At 40.6% G+C, this 19,474-nt stretch overlaps 1 protein-coding gene across 24 annotated transcripts in view; it reads left to right on the top strand.

Annotated features, from left to right (window-relative positions):
* The window catches only part of KALRN (kalirin RhoGEF kinase), a 495,003-nt gene that overhangs the window by 200,297 nt on the left and 275,232 nt on the right, over positions 1–19,474 (top strand). For all 24 annotated transcript variants that reach the window (XR_011726469.1, XR_011726470.1, XR_011726471.1 and 21 more), the window contains one exon: positions 718–1,230. Coding sequence is in view for 21 of the 24 variants with exons in the window: in XM_071746600.1 (XP_071602701.1) it covers positions 718–1,230 (513 nt within the window). In the remaining 3 variants the exon portion in view is untranslated. The remainder of the gene's footprint in view (positions 1–717; positions 1,231–19,474) is intronic.

The following is a 19,474-nucleotide window of genomic DNA, read 5'->3' as shown; positions in this document are numbered from 1 at the left end:
CTTGACAAGTAGTTAAACTCCAAATTGAATTATCTTCAGGGAGGCAGTGTCCAGGTCAAGTGGTTTAGAAATCTGAATTCCCTCTGAAGCTACATACTTACCTTATCATTGTTTGGTGGGTCTTCATTCTGTCCTCCCCCTTCCCAAAGCAAAGAACATTGAAAGAAAGTTTTAAAATAATCTGATGAGCAGAATTTCAATGCAGCATAAATTTTAATACATTGAAGAATGCTTGAACTTTTAAATGGATACAAATAGGGGGGGGGGAAAAAACGATATTATTAACTTTAAACCAATAGGCAGCCTTCTATTTTGGACATAATTCAGGATAATGGACAGGACTTGAGGTATTTTTCTCTATAGATGAGTTTTATAGGATTACTGTTATTATTGGGTGCCTCCATTTCTGAGGAGCACAGTCTGAGATTCTTCAGAGCCCTGATCTTTAGGGGTAGATGTGCAGTCACTGGTGAATATCACAATCCTTAGAGGGCTGCCAGCTTTGGTGTTAATAAATAAATAAATAAGTGCTAGATACAGAAAAGTTTTTAGTCCAATTTATTTATCAAAATTATATACAGTTCTCAGCATATTTTCCAATATTCCTTCAGTTACGTATTGATGAGGAAAATAATCCTTTCATGCTATTTGTGAATTACACTGTTATTTCTGCTAAAGCAGTCACTGATTCAAATGCTGTCATCTTCCCTTCCTTAGACAAGTATGGTATCTGTGGAAGGCCTGGCAAAACTCGTAGATCCATCTCAGCTGACAGATGAGTTTGAAGGATCCTTGGATTACAACCACGATGAATGGATAGAGTTGCGTGTCTCCTTGGAAGAGTTCTTCAACAGTGCCATCCATTTATTATCAAGGCTGGAGGATCTCCAGGAAATGTTGGCTAGGAAGGAGTTTCCAGTTGATGTTGAGGGATCAAGAAGGCTGATTGATGAGCACACACAGCTTAAGAAAAAAGTGATTAAAGCTCCTGTGGAAGAACTGGATCGTGAGGGCCAGAGATTATTACAATGCATAAGGTGCAGCGATGGTTTTTCTGGTAGGAACTGCATTCCTGGGAGTGCAGATTTTCAAAGTCTTGTGCCAAAGATCACCAGCCTTTTAGACAAGCTACATTCTACCCGGCAGCACTTGCATCAGATGTGGCATGTCCGCAAGTTGAAACTGGATCAGTGCTTTCAACTCCGGCTTTTTGAGCAGGATGCTGAGAAGGTAGGGAATAACCTCTTCCTTTCATATTTTAACCAAGATTTTATTGCAAGGGCTCCGTGACCATTTTTTCTATGATTAGGAACATGAAGTATTAATCAGAGGTGTGACTCTGTTGTTGCCAATGGATGTACTTTCTGTGACTCGTAAACAAAATTCACTGAACTAATTGTTGGATGTAGCAGGCATAATGATATCCAAGAATAACTTGTTGTGTCACTTTTGATGAAAGTTAATCTGCTTTTTTATGTCACAATGGGTACATTTGGTAGACACTAGCACAAGAATCAGGTTCTTTTTTTTCAAGTTTCTTTTGCTAAGCTTATGAATATATTTATCTACATGTCACAGAACCTAAAGAAGAACAGTTTTAGTGTTTGTTTCACTATGATTATCATTTGCATTTCTTGAAATTCTATGGGAAATTTGTGGTTTAGATCCTACTAATAGCTGTCTCAAAAAATATTTTCAGTTTCCCTTTCCTAGGAAATCTCAACAGGACTTGCTACTGGTAAAGTCTTTAGTAATGGCTATTTAGACATAGCTACATAGTTCCCACAGCGTGTGATCTGAGGCTGGGTCTAGGTTAAACAGATAAACAGACCAGGAGTAAGCATTCTGAAATGACAGCAGCAAGTGAACCTACATGTGGCTGTTCTGCACTAAAAAGCACATAAAGGTGGCATCTGAATAAATACTTGAGTCAGCAGCCAGTGTTCCTGTTCACCAGCACAAGACTTTATTACAGAAATAGTTAATATTAAATTATTCCATTGGATTATGGATTGAATTGCAACTTCATATTTCTTAGATGTTTGTAATGTAGCATATCAGCCTGAGAAATACACAGGGTGTCTTGACATGAAAAACACTGTGCAAAAGTCTTTACAGCAGCAGAGGCACGGGTAGGTAACACATCTTTAGGAAGCTGTAATTTGACAGGTGCTCAGTACCTCAGAATTAGATCCCCATTCTCTGCCTCTTCAGAAGATACTAATTCAGGAACCCATAGTAACCTGTAGTATCTAGGAAAGTCCCCTGCAAGCAAAGCATAGCATCTTGTCATGTTTCTTGAAAGATACTGGCTAAAAAATGACCAGTCCCCTCTCCAGGTCTCATACACACCCCCACCTGCAAATTTCAGTGAGATGTAATGACTCAGGCTTCTTACTATTTCTGGTATTCATCCTCTGTTTGCCTCTGGAAGCATATGTAGGCACTGACATTGGTGAATTAATTTTAGAAAACTGTGTTGTGCTAGACTCTTGGCAGTCTTAATCTCTTAACGGTGAAGTGCTTGACATCTTTTTTAGGTGGTTTAGTGAAAATTCTTTGCTGCCCACTTAAAATTCCAGGACACAGAAGTAGGGTATTCTCAATGGAAAGTACTGAGTTCTTGAAGTTGTGTTTATCTACTCTCTGTGTCCATCAAAAGCATCAATCTCTGAATGTTTTCCACTTCATGTATGATCCAGTTGTTTCACTAAATGTGTCTGCCTGGACTCAGGAGGAATAGAAAAAGCAATGCAGGTTCTGTCTGCAGGGGGATCTCACTGAAGATTATTTTTTTAGTCAGCAGCAAATTAATATTATATTTGAAACATCAGAGAGAAGCATGTTGCTGAAACAAATACAATCTTTAGTAGTGCAGAGGTAGACAGAAAACATTGGTTTTCACTGCATGTATTAAATATCTCTAAGAGCTGCTAGGACTGAAAAGGTTCCGTCATTGCATAAATCAATCCTCCTACTGGGAAAACCTGGCAAGTCCCTCAAAAATGAGAGCTGCTGCAGCATCACTTAAGAATGCATATGAGCAGAGTTTTTCTTCCAAATGCTACAATTTCTTCCTCTGCCCTTTCCTTGTGTGTCACATGCTATAATAAAAGATCACCAACTGATGTCCTTCCCAGTGTGGCTGTATTTCAGTCAGTGTGTGAATTTGGATTTTCAGTTTCTTTGAGATTAATCAGATGACCACTGGTTCCTCACATAATTACTTACTTTCATTAATTATTGTGGATTGCAAATATTATTAGCAAGTTATTCTTAGTTAGCAAATTATTATTTTAATGTTATAAACTGAAAGGCGCTCAGATCAAGCCTGAGCAGTTCTTGTTGCCAAGCACCATTCTGGAGTGTTGAAGAAAGTCTCCAATATATTTTCTTTTTCCTGAACAGGCATCAAAGGATGGTGTGATACAAACTTGAGCATTATGACAGCTGGATCCTTTGCATGTGTCTGGTGTTTTTAAGTGTAAGGTTTAGGCAAGTCAGTAGATAAGTGAAACTTCTGAGGAGAAGGAAAGATCAGTGAGAACATGAGTCCTGACTTTTCAGTACTGGCTGTCTCAGGCAATCCCTGATTGACAGAACTGGCATTTTGATCTTCTGTACATCATCTGCCTCACACTTACTAAACACACAGTCTTGCTTTGGCTTCTCCAAGCAGGTCTGCTTGCCTTTTCTTGACTGCTATATTTTCTCAACAAATAGAAAATATTTTGTCGTTTTATACTCTCAAATCAGTATTTTTAATCTTTTCAGTTTGTGAGTCTAATTTTCTTCCTTTATTTAACATTCCATACATGTAGACTGAAGTAAAACATTGATGTGCTTATTCTCCTTAGCTGCCTTCTGCAGACCTCTTTGAAGTAGTCTGACCATCTCAGACAGGAAAGTACTACTCTCATAAAATGTTCAAAGCTAAATCCAGTCCGAGTCTCCACTGTACAAACAGCAACCACAGTGTCTGCATATTGAATTTTCAAGTTTCCTGGTACCTCCATTTTCTCAGTTGCACTCTACAATTAGGTATGGTAGCAGAGCCAAGATGGTCTTCATCTCCTGGGAAGAGGCACAGCTCTTTCCATATAACCTGGATATGTCATTTAGTGCTAATCAAATGACAGCTGTAATACCCTGTGAGAGCTCAAACTCCATTATAAAATTCAGAATATAAACAAGGTTTTAAGGCCTTCAAAAATATCTCTATATACTCACTGGATGATATTTTAGGAAACCTGTTCTAATAAGGGGGAAATGGACAAGGACTTTCAATTTTCTGGACACCTCTCATTTAAAAAATATCAGGTGTCCTCATTGCCTGAAAAGTTTTTAAATGAGAAATAAAAAAAAAAAAGGTGGGAGGGCCACAGGAAAGAAAGTACACAGCATTTTATTGTAGATAAATTTTTCAAACCCTTGGTGTAAAAATACTCCAAATGTTTTAAAAAAAATCAGTTCACTTTCCCCCTTCCTATAGATCCCCTCTACTGGAGGAGATTTCTGTCATTTCTAAATGACAGTCTCTGCCTGGACAGATGAATTATTCAGGTTACAGGTATTACAGCTCATAGAAGTTCTGTATAGTTGGGTGCTGAGTAACTCATAATTTTGGCAAAATAAAAGGAGGGGATGGCAGTCAAAACCTGAGCTTCTTGCACTCAAATCAGTGGGAGAACAGAGCTGTCTGTGGAGAAACTTTGTCTCCAAGTCAGGCCTTTAGGGTTTTATTTTCCTTTGCTGGGGCCAAGAGAGAGGAAAATGGGCTATCACATAGGCACAAGCAGTGCAGTGAGATTGAATCCCCAGATGGAGACTGGAAACTCCTTGGAGCTCAAGTCAGCAGGTGGGTCAGGGATGGGGAGCTTTGGCAGCATGGTGTGAGGAAGTTCCCATGCTGTGCAGTGCTGGCTGTGATGATCTGCTGATAAAGAACATATTTCAGCTGACAATGAGCTCTGGCTCTCCCTGCTCAAAAAGTTAATTCTTCCCCAACTAATATATTCATACATATATACATATAGTTTTGAAACTAGAACTGAGGCTTCACTGTGTTTTTACTGGGTAACAGGGAAAATATTTTTAGCCGTCAGTAACATGAAAAAAAAAATGTACTGCAGTCTAAATTTAATATTGTTTAAAAGGAAAAAACCACAATCAGCATAGATCCAACTATTAGAACTATCTGAGAAATGTTAATTGGTTGGTTGAAATTTGGACAGGGAGAAGAATTCAGGCAAGAGTCCACATGTTTTGCACTTGAGTAAATAAAAAAAAAATAAAAAAATTATCCCTTCATTCTGCACTTTCCAGCTCTTCTGGAAATAATTTGTAACTGGCACTCAAATTGACTTTTGTAGGAATTTCCCCATCATTCTGGGTTGGTTCCATATCAATTTTACTATGCTGGCATGTATGTGAATGAAAACCAGTTACCATTATGTTACCAGTGTTGTCCACGTTAAGTATAAACAATATACTAATCAGCTGGACTCAACCAAGGGTCTCTACTGTGAAGTTGCAACACCAGAGCAAGGAAGGAGCAGCTGCTGTAATAACATCAGGCTCAGCCTCTAAGAGGGTGCAGAGGAGATTTAGCATGTTCTCACTGCCCCTCCCTGCCTTCTCCTTCCTGACTTTCCACTGAGTTCACAACACCAAAGCATGCTCCAAAAGATGCCAATGGCAGCTGGAAAATGCCACGAGTTAATTTCACCAGAAAGTTGAAGAGGGAAAAACATTTTATTTGGATAGGGCCAGCTTCATGGAAAGTCCAGTGGCAAACCATGGGCCACATCTGTTCTTCAAAGGGGCAGTGAAGTTGCAGGCTTGCAGGGAAAACCCTCTGCCTCATCCATACTAAAGATTCCCTTTGGAAATCACAGCTCTGGTTCTCCCTGTGGAGCAGGCTGTGGGAAGCTGTGCTGGCTGCTGGGGCTGCCGTGGGGCTGTGGCTCCCACTTCCCTGGAATGGCAGAAAGATTTCAGGGAGTGCAAGAGTGATCAGGATGTGATAACAATGCAAATTTTGTATTGTAGAAGACAAGTTTGGAGAGGGAGGGTGGGGATGGGGTAAACAGGATGGTTGAAGGGGAATAGGTTGGAATTACAGTTGTGGCAATTCTCCTTGTAGAGGTGTGGGCAGTGGGGCTGCAGCACCAAGGAGCACAGACTGCAGCCCTCTCTTCTCACACATGGGCTGCTCCAGGCCTCTTCACAGCATCACAGAATGCTGGGGGTTGGAAGGGACCTCAAAAGATCCCACCAGGACAGGATCACCTAAAGTAGGTCACACAGGAACGTGTCCAGGCAGGTTTTGAATGTCTCCAGAGAAGGAGACTCCACAACCTCACTGTGACAGTGTTCTGTCATTCTCAGAGGGAAAAACCTTTTTCTTATATTTACACAGAACCCCCTATGGTCCAGCTTGCACCCATTACTCCTTGTCCTATCATTGGACATCTCTTCCTCAGACCACTGTCCATTATTAAGGGAACTGGTTTGTTATTCTTCTGGTTAAGTGCTATTTGGCTCAACCTCCAGTTAGTGAAATAAATAATGGGGTATTTGGTTTCTGAAGGAGAAAAATCACAGCTCCTCCATCTGTACCAACATCCTGTCCAGTGTCCTGTCCCTATTCCTAATTATGGTATTAGGAAGACTTGATTTTCAGTAGAAGCCCAATACATCCATTAACACTTACACTGAAGTGCCAGATGAAATTTAGGAGTCCTTGGTTTTAAAATCTAATTTAACACAGTACACAGTTAGTCTAGAAAAAAACAGAGAAGCTTTAGCTCCACAGAAAAATCAATGGGAGAAGATTATCCAAGAAGCATAGAATTTGAGTATTTAAACTATGCTCACATCTTTATTGGAGTATCACACTTGCCAGAGGTTGATATTCCTCAGAAGGAATGCTCTGCAACCTGTTCTGTGTCTAAAAAGGCACAGGATAACTTTGACGGGATAATAGAATGCAGAGTTTGGAAATCTACCCTGTGGTTTAGGCAGAAGAAAGATGGTTTGAAGAATGAAACATTGATATCTTGCTGTTTGAGAGAAGGGAATCTATCAGGGCATTTATGATTGGATAATAGATACCTCCTTCAACCATTTCATACATTACTTCTCCTTATACTGCACTTAAAAATTCTGATGCTGTATGTTCTGTAATAAAATGCATTACAAATATGATGATATGATCCTTCTTGCTAATAGGAGGCAGTTTATTTTATTACAGTCCATTAAGTAGAGGAATTGTAGCTGCTCCTTTAGACAAGCTATGCTGTGTGGGGAAGCAGTTCCTAGAAATGGGCCTTAGCTGACTTTCTGGAAAAGCAGTATAAGAAAGATAAGAAAAATTAAAAACGTCAGTAACATCTTTACTTCCTTCTTTATTTCCTGTCACCTTTACATTTTTTTCTTCTAGCAGTGTCAAATAATGCTGGAAGTGATACCTAAGCAGATGACAGAGTTTTCCTGTTTACAAGATGTCATATTAACCCTTAAGGTTTTGTGCAATACCAAAAAGAATTGCACCTGGGACAGACTCCTCTGACTGAGAGAAAATCCACATAGTGAAGGATCCTTTCTCCTCTCTTATTTTACTTCTGGAAGTGCTCTTTGTCTTTGATCTGTTCTACTTGCCATACATACAATTGCCTCCAAGAGTTCTTGTGAAATATTAGCTTAGAAATTACTGTAAAGGGGGTGGGTCCCAGGGAATGAAACTGGGAAACCAATGAGGAAAGTAAGGAGAAGATGATGGAGAAGGCTGTCAGATGTGAAATGAATACAAAGCAAATGAGTGGTAACCACCTCTGGGGAGGTGGTTAATTAGGACCAGGGAGGAGGCAGGAAGTGTTTTAAGAAGGGAAAGAACCAGAATCAGGATTATAAATGTGAGCACATCCTTAGTGTCTTGCACCAAGGAGAAGTATAGATGCCCCCTATGCTTTTTCACTGCAAAAGGATTTGTTACTGAGTGGATGGTATTTAACAGGGAACAGTAATAATCGTGCAGGCATAATAAGCATGGATTAGACATGGATTTTTGCGTAGGATTTAGATTTCATTTAAGTTACATGAACACCACGTTGGTGTATAGAGCTCAGCATGTCCTGGATTTTCCATCTAAGCACTTACACCGTGGATATCACAACGGCACAGTAAGTGAGCATCACAGTAAGGAGCTTTCCTGGAGATTTTGAACACAGGGGATGTTGTTAGACCTGAGGTAAGCTCCATAAGACTTCCACAATAAAAGGAGTCAATAAGCTTAGTGTCTTCTGCAGAGACATTTGACTGAGGGTCTAAATAAGGCTCATTTAAGCACATTACTTTCATATTTACCCCCTCCCAAATTCCTGTGCAAACGAAAAAGGACAGAGGCCTCAGGGCTGTTGACTGGGAAAGGCCCTGAATTGGGGTCTGTGTGTGAACACAGATGTGCTTGCAGAGAGCTGTATAAGAGTGACCAAAACCTGATTCCTGAGCATAAATGAAATCCCTTACCCATAGTTCCAGAAAAAGAGTTCTCAGTGATCAGAAGGGCTCGGTTTGGTTTAGCTACGTAGCCCTCACAGCTCAGAGCAGCTGCTTCTCTGTTCATTGGGTGAAATCACTCAGATTCAGGATAGTTTGGGCTGCAACCCCTGATCTAATTGTATTTTGATGCTGGAGTTCACCCTGAGGTGCCTCCTAAAAAGGCAGGGGCCTGGTCCTGTGAAGCAGAGTGAATCCCAACTTCTGTTAAATTTAGGGAAAGATTCAGTGGTCTCTGTAAGCTTCCCTTCCTTTCAATGAGTGTGTAAATGCCATCTCTAGCTACTGTCTCTGCCTTGGCTTTTTTTACATCTGTCTATGCTGGTGCTCCCCCAGTATTCCAGTTTTGTAAGTAAATATTTTTGGGTGGCCTGATTTGCCAAGGCTTGCAATAGGCCTAATATAAGAAAAACAAAGTTTGGAAATGTTCCTCGGGCAACTGGTTCTCATTTTTAAGCTACAGAAGAAATATAAAGAGCTTTACATTTATGGATCTGGAATAGACATTGCTCAAAAGCAACATTTAGTCAGAGTATTTTAAGTTGTTTTAGTGTCTTTTCTTTACTCATGCATATGGACCCTTGCACAGAGCACAGTGTCTGTTCTTTCCTGAAACCTTGTTTCCATAACCAACATCTACTCTTTCATACTGCCAGTGAAAAATGCTATTTTTATAATCTGAAGGTTCTCTTAGCATATGGTGCTTTTTTTTTTTTTTTTTTTTTTTAATACAGATTCTCATGAGACAACTGTTCTTCCTCATTAACAAAATCAGACTTGGGATGCCAGTGCTGGGAAGGGAAGTCACCTATCACCTCGTACCATCCATTGTACTTAAGTCCACTCTGAAACTACAACAAAGGGGACAAACCCCTTCTTCAACATGAAGTGTTTGCTCTGACACACAATTTCTAATACCAGGCAGAACACAGAAAATGGCTGGAGATAGGTCCCTAAATTGTTGAATTGGCAGGCACAATCTTACAGTATCAGATCTTAAAATGTAGGAAAGATAATTACATAGATGATATGGAAAGAAGGCTTAAATTGAGACTGAACTGGGCATATAGACAATAGGTAAGTCTGTGTTTGTAGGACACCTGGCACAGTAAGGTACTGAATCTGGCTGTGGTATTGGCTTTTTCCAGCAAAGAAATGAAGATTTGCAGTTGAAAAATGTCCTTGGAGATGTTAGGTTATGGAAACATCCCTACTCAATACAGATATTTATACACACATGACTTGGGTTGCTTTAGAATGGTACTGGGAGTATCCTGCTTCACTTAAGATGTTTTGTGAGAAATCTCTCTGATTTCATCAGTCAAGGACAAAGAGTCAAATAAAGAAATACGTATCAAAGGGAGAAACTTTAGAATGTGAAGCCATTCTAAAAAATCTGTATATTTCTGCAAATGAACCTATGCCAGCTTTAACAACTTTTATTATTTCACATATCTTAAGTTGAAGGAGGCTCTAAATAAGAGAAGAGAGGAGTGAAAGCATGTACCAATAACTCTATTGTAATGGCGTTTTTTTATTAATTTCCAGTGTTTCTTCAAATGTGTTTTCTGTCATGTTTAGGGTTTTTTTTTTTCCATTTAAAAATAATAGAACTCTTGCGACTGAATACTGCTCCTTCTTTGTCTTCAAGCACATCAGTGCTCTGTCATGGATCAGCCACTATGGAGTGTTCTGACACAGATGGGTAAACCATATGATGTTCTGAATTCATCTTTACTGCTTTTTTTTTCTGAAGCTCAGTGGTGTCAAAATAGTGCTTAGGTTTATGGATTCCCCAGATTACCCGAATGGTTTTACTTAGTACCAGACTTTTTCTTTTTTTCTTTTTTTTTTTTTTTTTCATTATTTTTTTAAACAAACAAAAGAACAAAGTTTGTCCAGAAGCAGAAAAAAATATAACATTGGGTGGTTGTGCAGAGTGGGTGTTGACAGATCCTGTTGATGCTGTGAGCATAGATGTCATGTGCTAAAGGGATTTCAGGGTGGGATCAGCACCTTCCACTTTGCAAGGCTCTGAGAGTGGTAGCTAAAACTGTGTAAAATCTGCAATCTCCCTCCCATGGTCATAGACACAAAAGAATTATTGGGGAGCTTTTGGGATAAATCCTCTTCAGCATCTCTAAGCATGCAAAACCCTTCATCTTTAACAGGAACACGAATCCTGTGTAGCCTGTATCTCAGTTCAGGAAACTGCATGCTGGGACTTGCAGTCTTTGCAAGCTCTGAATTAAAGATACACGTAGCTGAGATATGCTCTGTTTAATATGAAGAAGGCTTCTGACAGGTTGCTAGTGCCATCCACAGTTTGTTGCCCCCAATACTGCCAGAGTGAAAAGCAGTTTGGGAGGCTCTGTGGGAAGTGTTCATTACTTTGACCACTGCTGATCACACTTAATAAGATCCTGTTCTTGGTATCTGTAGGAAAGAACAGATTTTTTGCAAGACTAGGAGATCATTAAAGAAATTTTTAACTTCCCTTAAAGCACAAATAGAACTCATTTCTTCTAGCTGGATTACAAAATCAAAGTGTCTTCATTATTAGTGCTGTTCCAAAGGAGCTTGCAGCTTCTATCACACTGTCAAGCTTGTATCCTGCTACTCTCTTATTGATCAGTCAAGGCCATGGGTAGTCTTCCTCTCTGTTCCAATAGCATTGTGCAGATTTGCTTTTCTGCCTTTCCACTGGCAGATAGTTTGGGGAAAAACCATTAGCAACAAATTTGCAAGTACACGCCAACTGCTTTGTGCTGCTTCTGCAACTGAAGGCAGCTACGAATCCAGTTTTGCCATCTGGTTTGACAAAGTGTGGGATTGCCTTGCCCTGCTGAGCAAAGCAGTAGAGGAAAGTGGATAAACACATATCAGGAATCCTCTTCCTGTTAGATGTTATTGTACTGGGAAACATCAATTAACCTTGTTGCAAACATCATTTCTCTCTCTGTGGAGGAGAGGGCAGGACTGCTTTTGGAACATCCACTGACATATCTCTTTCTGCTGCAGTGAGTCTGCTGCTGGTTTGACAGCTCTGAGTGAACAAAATTCCTCCCATAACACTTCTATAACCTGAGTTTAGACCACAAGCAAAGCACATAAGAATTTCTGAAGGCATTTGTAGTGCTGATTTTTTAGATGTGGACAGCTGTCTGTCAGGAAGAGCAATCATCTGCCAGAGACTGGTTGCTGTTGAGCTGGACTGGCTTTCAAGCAGCAAAATGAAGGTACAAAGGATGCAAAGTTCAAAGCAAAATATCAAGAATTAAAAATCACAGGGGTTAACGGCCTTGCCTCCTGTCACAGAGGAAGCCTGCCCTTCCTATATGTAAAACAGATATCTCGGTGCTTTCCATCTTTTTTAATCAATCCGTTCTGCCTTGTGCTGCCAAGTCTGCTCTTTTTTTTTTGTTGTTGTTGTTTGTTTGCTTGTTTTTTGATGTTGTGTTTTTTTCTAAGCAGCTAAATATGTTTCTCCACAGCCCTTGGAATTTTCCAATTGAACCTGATCTTTTCCATGGGATGAGAATGTAAAAACAATAACTGTGCCTCGCTGCACTGCTGCAGCAAGGGCTGAGGGACACTTGCGCATTTCCTCTATGCTAAGTGTGCCTTTACAGCACAGTTGCAGCAGTCTGGGGCCACTTTCCATCTGATTTGCACTGCATCTTCCAACAAGCTTGTGACCTTTCAGTGCAAGAGGGCAGAACATTAACCAAGTGATGGCATAGTTCCTGCTTTCTGTTTCCAGACCCTGGCAACAGTCTCCTCACAGTCCGTCCGCTCCCGACTGTAAGGAAAAGGGCTCTGAAGTCTGCCGCTGCGAGGCTGGAACATGGTGTGCTCTGCTATTTGTAGTTTCCTGCTGCTGACACTGGATATGTGGTTACTATTCCTCTTGCTTCCTCCATGAACATTAGAATGGGTCCAAAAATAATCAAAGGCAGTATGTTCCAATGGAATAGTTTTTGTATTTGCATGAATTTCCACGTTATTTTACTTGCCAATTTTGATAGAGAGCATTTTGAGGCTGTTTCAGCTTCTCCAACTTGGCACCGCTGGGAGGCATATGAATGCTCCACAGATCAGTATGGCAAGAAAAAGTGTTTTGGCATCTGAATACAGACTTAAAACTAATTTTTGAGGATGAACATAGCATATTATAACCATGAAGTTCTCCTGTAGCTAATGAAGACAAGAAAACCCAAATGTTCTAAAGGACAACGAAGCCCACACATGTAGGAAAAGAGAAGAAAGAGATCTACACATATAGAAAAGGAGAAGAAAGCTTCTTCTTTATATTTCCTCTTTTGATCTTTAAGAAGGTTAGCTGATAAGAGATTAGCTGTCAGGAAATAATGTGATTAAACCATGCATGAGGTTCACAGACTTATGCAGCATCTTTTGGATATATCTGTAATTATTCCTAAATGAATGTCACCCTGGCCTGGCTGAAATGCTTTAAATGGCCCATACTTGGCAAACGTTGGAGACTTAAAAGTATATCTTAAATTAACCTTCATTTCTATTTTTGGGAAACATACAGGGTATATGTGCAGATGAGAGGTGGTCTCCTCAAGAGATGGTGATGGTTTAAGAGGTGAAACCAGGAGCATGGTGTATGGATCACTTCCAGGAGTATCAATGTCATTTTAAACCTTGCTTTTCTTCTTACATATCAAACCCATTATGAAAACTAATTCAGAAATGTTTTCTTTAACCTTCATGTATTGCAAAATCCTTCCATCTTACTTGGCATTGAAATCCTGGAAGGCTTTCATCCTACACAGGTGCAAGCAAAACAGTCTTGCATTAAAGAAATTTGCTTAATTTATTGCTAACAAACACAAACTTCTGATCTCTATTTAGGTGTAGAGAGGAAAAAAGTAGGCCACAAACACCTATTCTTCCTCAGACTTTATTTCCCTAATTTTTGTTGTGGTTTACACCCAGTCCATCAAAGTTCTTCTGGTGGAGTGACAAGCAGCAAGGGATGTTAGGGAGAATATTTGCCTAAGTTTGTATCTGCTGCTGCTACAGCTTTTCTCTGATTCTGAACATTTTTCTGCTGTTATTCCTCAGTATCCCTGTCCTGACATGGGCCACCCACCATCTCTCAGGGCTGTCCTTGTCCCCTTTGCCATGGGACATGCCACAGTGTGGCCAGCCCTCAGCAGCTGCCACTTTATTTCTCTAACACTTTGTATGGAGGCACTTCTCTGGCTGATGGGCATTTTGGTGCAATGGTCAGGCTCTGGTGTGTAGTGGTTCTCTCTGCTGGGTCCCACATCAGTGCCAGAGCTGGTGGGAACCTTCTGAGACCATGAGGCCACCTCTCTGTGCAGCCTCTCACTTATAATCATGGCACAAAGGAATGGGCAAGCACCATTACCTCCAGCCAAAATGGCTTTTACAGTCATAGCACCAGAGAATGTCAGGCTGGAAGGGATCTCAATGTTTTTCTGGTCCAACCTTACTAGGGAGGAACACAGTTTAGAGGAGACAGCTTGACACCCTGCTAAGCTGAGTCTTGGGAGTGTCCAGTGTTGGGGGATCCACCACTTCCCTGGGGAGATCATTCTGATGTCCAGCTGTCTGTGGTGTGTGAAAAAATTTCTGGTGTGCAGTCAGGATCTCCCCAGGAGGAACTTGCATCAATTACCCCTCATCTTCTCCATGTGACTCCTTGTAAAAAGGGAGTCCCTATCTTCCTGGCACCCACCCTTTAAGTTCTTTCATCCCTGAGGAATCAGAAGTCACCGTGAGGACTGAGTTGGATTCAAGGTGTTTGCCAGCAAGACTGAGGCAGGCCCTGAGGCTGCCCCATGGAAAGCAGGGGCAGGGCTGCTGAGGGGGTGGCAGGGCTCGATGACACCTGGGGAGCACCTGTCCCCTGGCAGGGACACCATCCTCACTCCCACATTGCCAGATTTGACAAGGGAAAATATGGAATTGGTTGGTTCGTGGGATGGAGAAATAGCTGAGGCACAGGGGTAGGGAGCACTGGACACCCCAAACTCCAGTGGAAAGTTAGGGTCCTCTGCTTTCTGTCTGTGCAGAGATCCCAGCTCCGGTCCCAAACAATCGTGACATGTCGGGAGGTGTAACCTATGATTACACTATGACAGTATCTATGGGGCACAGGCACAGGTCATTTTGATAGGAGAACTGCCACACTTCTGATAGAAAGCAGCAAACATCTGCCCTGCCGTTTTTAGTGGCAGCTATTTGGAGTCACAGGAATGCTGCACATTAAGGTAGGAATAGAACCAGGGTCTGTAATAAAGTCACCAAACTCGTGCAGCATTTTCAACTGGATGAAGCTGTATCTCAAAGGTTCTGAAAACAGAGAGGAAGATCCCTTATCTGGGAACCCACTTATGACTTTTCATGAGTTACACTTTTTAATGTTTACAAGACTTGTCTATTTATCTCTTTTAGTATTACCTTTCCTACTCAGTCATAAATTAATTTGCACTTAGACAGCAAGCAGTTCCCTATAGATGATCTGTGCCCAGGAAAAGCCATTTTCATTTTAAGGAACAGAAAATCCTTTCCAGGAATGCCTGAGTGTTCGATGTCACTAAGTGCAGTGGAAAGGTACAATATTTCAAGGAAGCAAAGCAAACACCCAGATGCATAAAATACACCCAGATATCATTAGTCATATTTATGTGTTCAGTATCTGCAGTTTTCTTCCCCCTCTAACAATAAAGTCAATGCTTCTCTATTGAAAATTATAGGAATCACATGCCTTTGTGCATGGTTGTGGCTTGATATCTGTCAGGAAAAAAATACAGATCTCTTCTTCTGGCATTTAGTAGGAACATTTAGCGTGCGTATGTTGGAAAGGGTGCTCTGATATTAATACAAAGCTATTAGTCACATCACACATCAAGCTAATTTTCTAGTGGGTTGACAGTTGGGCCCATTGTCTGGAACAATTTAATGTGCTGTAGATTAAACTTACTGTACTCTATGAATCATATACACAGATATTTATAATGGAAAAACTGTGTTCGTGCAGCATTGAGGTTACACAAATACAGCTGTGGGTCTGAACCTTCAGCTGGTGTAAATTGGCCTGATTGGAATTACACCAATTTATCCTGGCTGTGGACCATACCAACCACATGTGAAAGGGAAAAATCTGGCAAAAGTATCAATTTTTATGGCATGTCTGTAAACAAGACACAAACATAAAAACAAACACAAATTTGTGTTTAGGCCTGGGCCTAGTGAAGCATTTAGATGTATGCTGAATTCTAGCTTAAATCTACAAATACTCTGATTTAACTAAGGCTTTACTTATGGAGCAGTGATAGGAATAACAACAGATTGAGATTTTTTTCTCTTGAAGCAGTTCTCATCAAATTTGTTGACTGATTAGAAAAAGGAAATTTGCTATCAAAGTTTTCTTCAAGTCCAAAATTCATTCTGGGGTCAGTACACTCCTGTCTAAGAACAGCTGTTTTCCTACTGACCCTTCATGGATCCAGCCCAGCATCAGGTCCCTATGGGCACTGATGAGAATTAAGGACCCTGATCAGCCTCAGCTGGGGCCTCTCCAGCCCCCAGCCATGAGCCTCACTGCAGCTCACCTGTGGGATATCAGTCTCCAGCTTTGCCACAGCCCTGCCTTGCCTGGCTGTGATACATCAGATGATTTTTTTGGCATGACCTGGGCCCTGCCTTGTCTCTGTGATCTTATGCAACACTCACTGGGACTGTGTCTGAGCTTCACTGGTTACCCTCACTGGACCTGGCCTGCTGGTAGACTTCCTTCCTGCCTTAAGCTTGGACTTGTCACTACAACTTTTCTGATGATCTGATAAAACCTGGCTGCCATCAGTGCTCAGAGGCTGTGGGATGGGCTCTGACCACGAGGCTTCTGCCCTCTCTCCTGGGATTTTGCTGCAGGCTGCACAGAACCCCTCAGGGAGAAGCTGGTCTGGGCAGTCAGCATCAGCCCCCTGTTCTACTGAGTTCAGCTCAGAAACTTGAGTGAAGGGATTTTTCTGTATTTCAGGTAAGTGTCTTGATTTGTTAGGCTTTTGTTTCCCTTGTGGAGGTTTTGCACTTCTGTTGGCCTTTTCCAGATGTACAGGTGACTTATGGCTGGTTCCAATTTAAGTGTAGTTATGATATTTGTCTGGAGGCACTATGGAGCCTTCATGATTGCTTGATTTTTTTTTTTAGAGGTAGCTCACACACAAATTTTTCCAGGATCAGGCACTTGCATATTAGTATAGACTGCCCATATACCACACATCTGTTGCATGGTGTTCATTTTATTCAAATGCTGGCTAAATTCAATTGCAAGAGACATAAAGAAAATGGCTTGATATATTTTTAACTGAATTATTGTTAGTATTTCAACTCACTTAATGAGATAGGAATAGGCCTGGAAACTTAGTAAGCCTGGAGAGTGACTCTGGCAGTTACGGTTCTATGTGTGTTATTTTGTGTATATTGTGGAAACATATGAAAATTAATTTGCTTAGCTTTAGATGTTTTCAGAGTGGAACTTTCCACTTTCTGTTGTAGATTAGTCAATTTAACACTGCCTGGATAGTTTTCAAAATCCAAAATACATGCAGATCTCTCTTAATAATCAATGTATGCTTATCTACAGTGTTTTCCAACCTGTGAGTCATGGATATCAAGCTCCTTAGTAGTTAGCAAATATGTTAAATAAAAAATGTATTGTCAGTAGACTTTAATTTGCCTTAAAATTTTATGGAGTCCACAAACTGGAATAAAATGAAAGGCACTGGGCTAGCAGGGATTTCATCTTGTATATAATTTGTCATCTGTCCTCTACTCAACTACAGGCAAGATTTTCTTTAATATTAACATTTTTTCCTCTTTGTTAGCAGCCCATGGAGGTATAGCAGGAAAATGCATATATTTCTGCAGCATTACATTTGAGACTGACTGGAATTTATTACAAAACCCTGCCTCATATTTTTCCTAAGTGCTTGAATTTGCTCTTCTTATTTGCAACATAACCTGAGTTGTTCTTGTCAGAGCAAATCCAGTAACCACTACTGGGTTTTGTCAATATTTATGCAAGAGGCTACCAAGAGAAAAGATACTGAGGTAATGTAGAAGGTACTGATATTGATTAAGTAGCTGTTGCTTTTCCATTTTTGTGGTTTCTTTTCTAAAGTTGGTGCTAGAACAGGTGGTCCTAGATGCTGTCAGCTGGAGTATTTTCAGAGAAGAAAAAAAAAAATCATCAGAATTCCACAGCATTCTGTTATCCCCTGAGCTTGGACGGAAAGATAACCATGAATTAGGAAAAGTGCAGAGAGAGACTGTGTATCTTGTGAAGAAATGAAAGGGATGGGGGTTAGTAAAATAAAGAGCAGTAGAGACAATGAACACACCAGAAAAGGTTAAACACTTTTCTACCACTATTTTTACACTTTTTTAAAACAACATTTTTGACCTCAGAGCAAATGTGTATTAACAGGCCATGAGTCTGATTTAGGCCTGAGAGTATATGAGGAGTTCAGAAGCAAGAACAGGTTTCTGGAGCTGCTTAAGATAGGAGCTGAGCTACAGCACTTAACTAGTTTTCAGGTGGACCTTCATCCCTTTATGAGAGGAAATTTTATACTGTGGTTAACTGCCAAAAGCAGTGATTGGACTTGACCTGAACGTCCCTTTGGGACGCCTTTCTTGACATGTATCTCATATTGTTCTTCAGGACAGTGTGGCTTCAGTGGTTATCATTCTGTCCTTACTTACCGGTAGGAATTTTATATTTATGGCTCAGAACTTACAGAGATGATTTGCTGCAAGCAGGTTCATAATTAATTCCAGCCCTACTATAACATTAGATGGATTTGGGATTTATTATTTCTAGCATGTATAAACAATTTCATTATTAAATACACTCAGTTCACTGGCTGCCAAAACCATGAGGGCTGTAGTCCTCTCATCGATACCACTTGGTGTAGGGTGTGCTACCAGCCATGGGATGGGAATATCATCCTGTGGTTCTGTGCACCCCTGTTTCAGAATCCAGTGCTAATGCTCCTCAACAAGTTCTGACAAAAGCCAGAGAGCAGAGGTTATTGTTTGAAATGATGTTCTAAATCTCATTTTATCTGAGGTAGTATTGCACACAGTCTGTATACATCCTGTTCCGTGTCTGTGAGGTTCTTCTCTGTTCCCAAACAGCTGTTCTCACCCTCTACTCACTAGTCTGCCAGATGGTACAATTCCAGGGAAAGTATGGAATGACATTCTCCTTCTGTAGGACATATTCAGGATCAGCTTGAGACCTGCTCTTGGGTCTCTAACACTTAACCTGGATTTTCTAGTAACTCATCGATGACAAAACTTGAGGTTAAGAACTCATTGTTCTCAGCACAACTGACACTGGAGATATGATCTGGTATTCAAACTCAAATAAAGTGGCCTCAAGACCACATGTGGAATAATTATTGTTGCATGTATGATCATTAGAGATGGCTTTAGCAAAGCTTTGGGCAGAGACTCTTTGGATCATTCTTAGTTTTTCTGACTCTAATTTTCTTAATTTAGTGCAGCATTCAACATTCTTGAGCATATGCATTCACTTTCCTTTATGTATTGTTAGAGTCAGGGACTAGAAGAGATAATCACACTGAATGTGTATTTTCTGTCTTAAGTACACCCAACCACTCCCCCCACTTCCTCCTTCACTGGAAAACTCGTAACTACTGAATTGGTCTCCAGATTATCTGCAGCTCAGTGGGGACGTGCAGGTCTGGGAGACACTGAGGACAGTGGGTTCCTGTGTTTTAAGTGATACAGTGTTGAATCTTAAGTTATTATGTGCTTCTGTTTAGTGGGAATTCATCACTGCAGGAATGATTAGCAGACTTAGGAGAATTAACTCACTGGTAGC

This window comes from Heliangelus exortis, chromosome 6 (assembly GCF_036169615.1).
Source record: "Heliangelus exortis chromosome 6, bHelExo1.hap1, whole genome shotgun sequence".
In the NCBI taxonomy this organism is placed as follows: domain Eukaryota; kingdom Metazoa; phylum Chordata; class Aves; order Apodiformes; family Trochilidae; genus Heliangelus; species Heliangelus exortis.
Note: the sequence above shows the minus strand (reverse complement) of the source record. Positions and strands in the feature narration are given on the sequence as shown.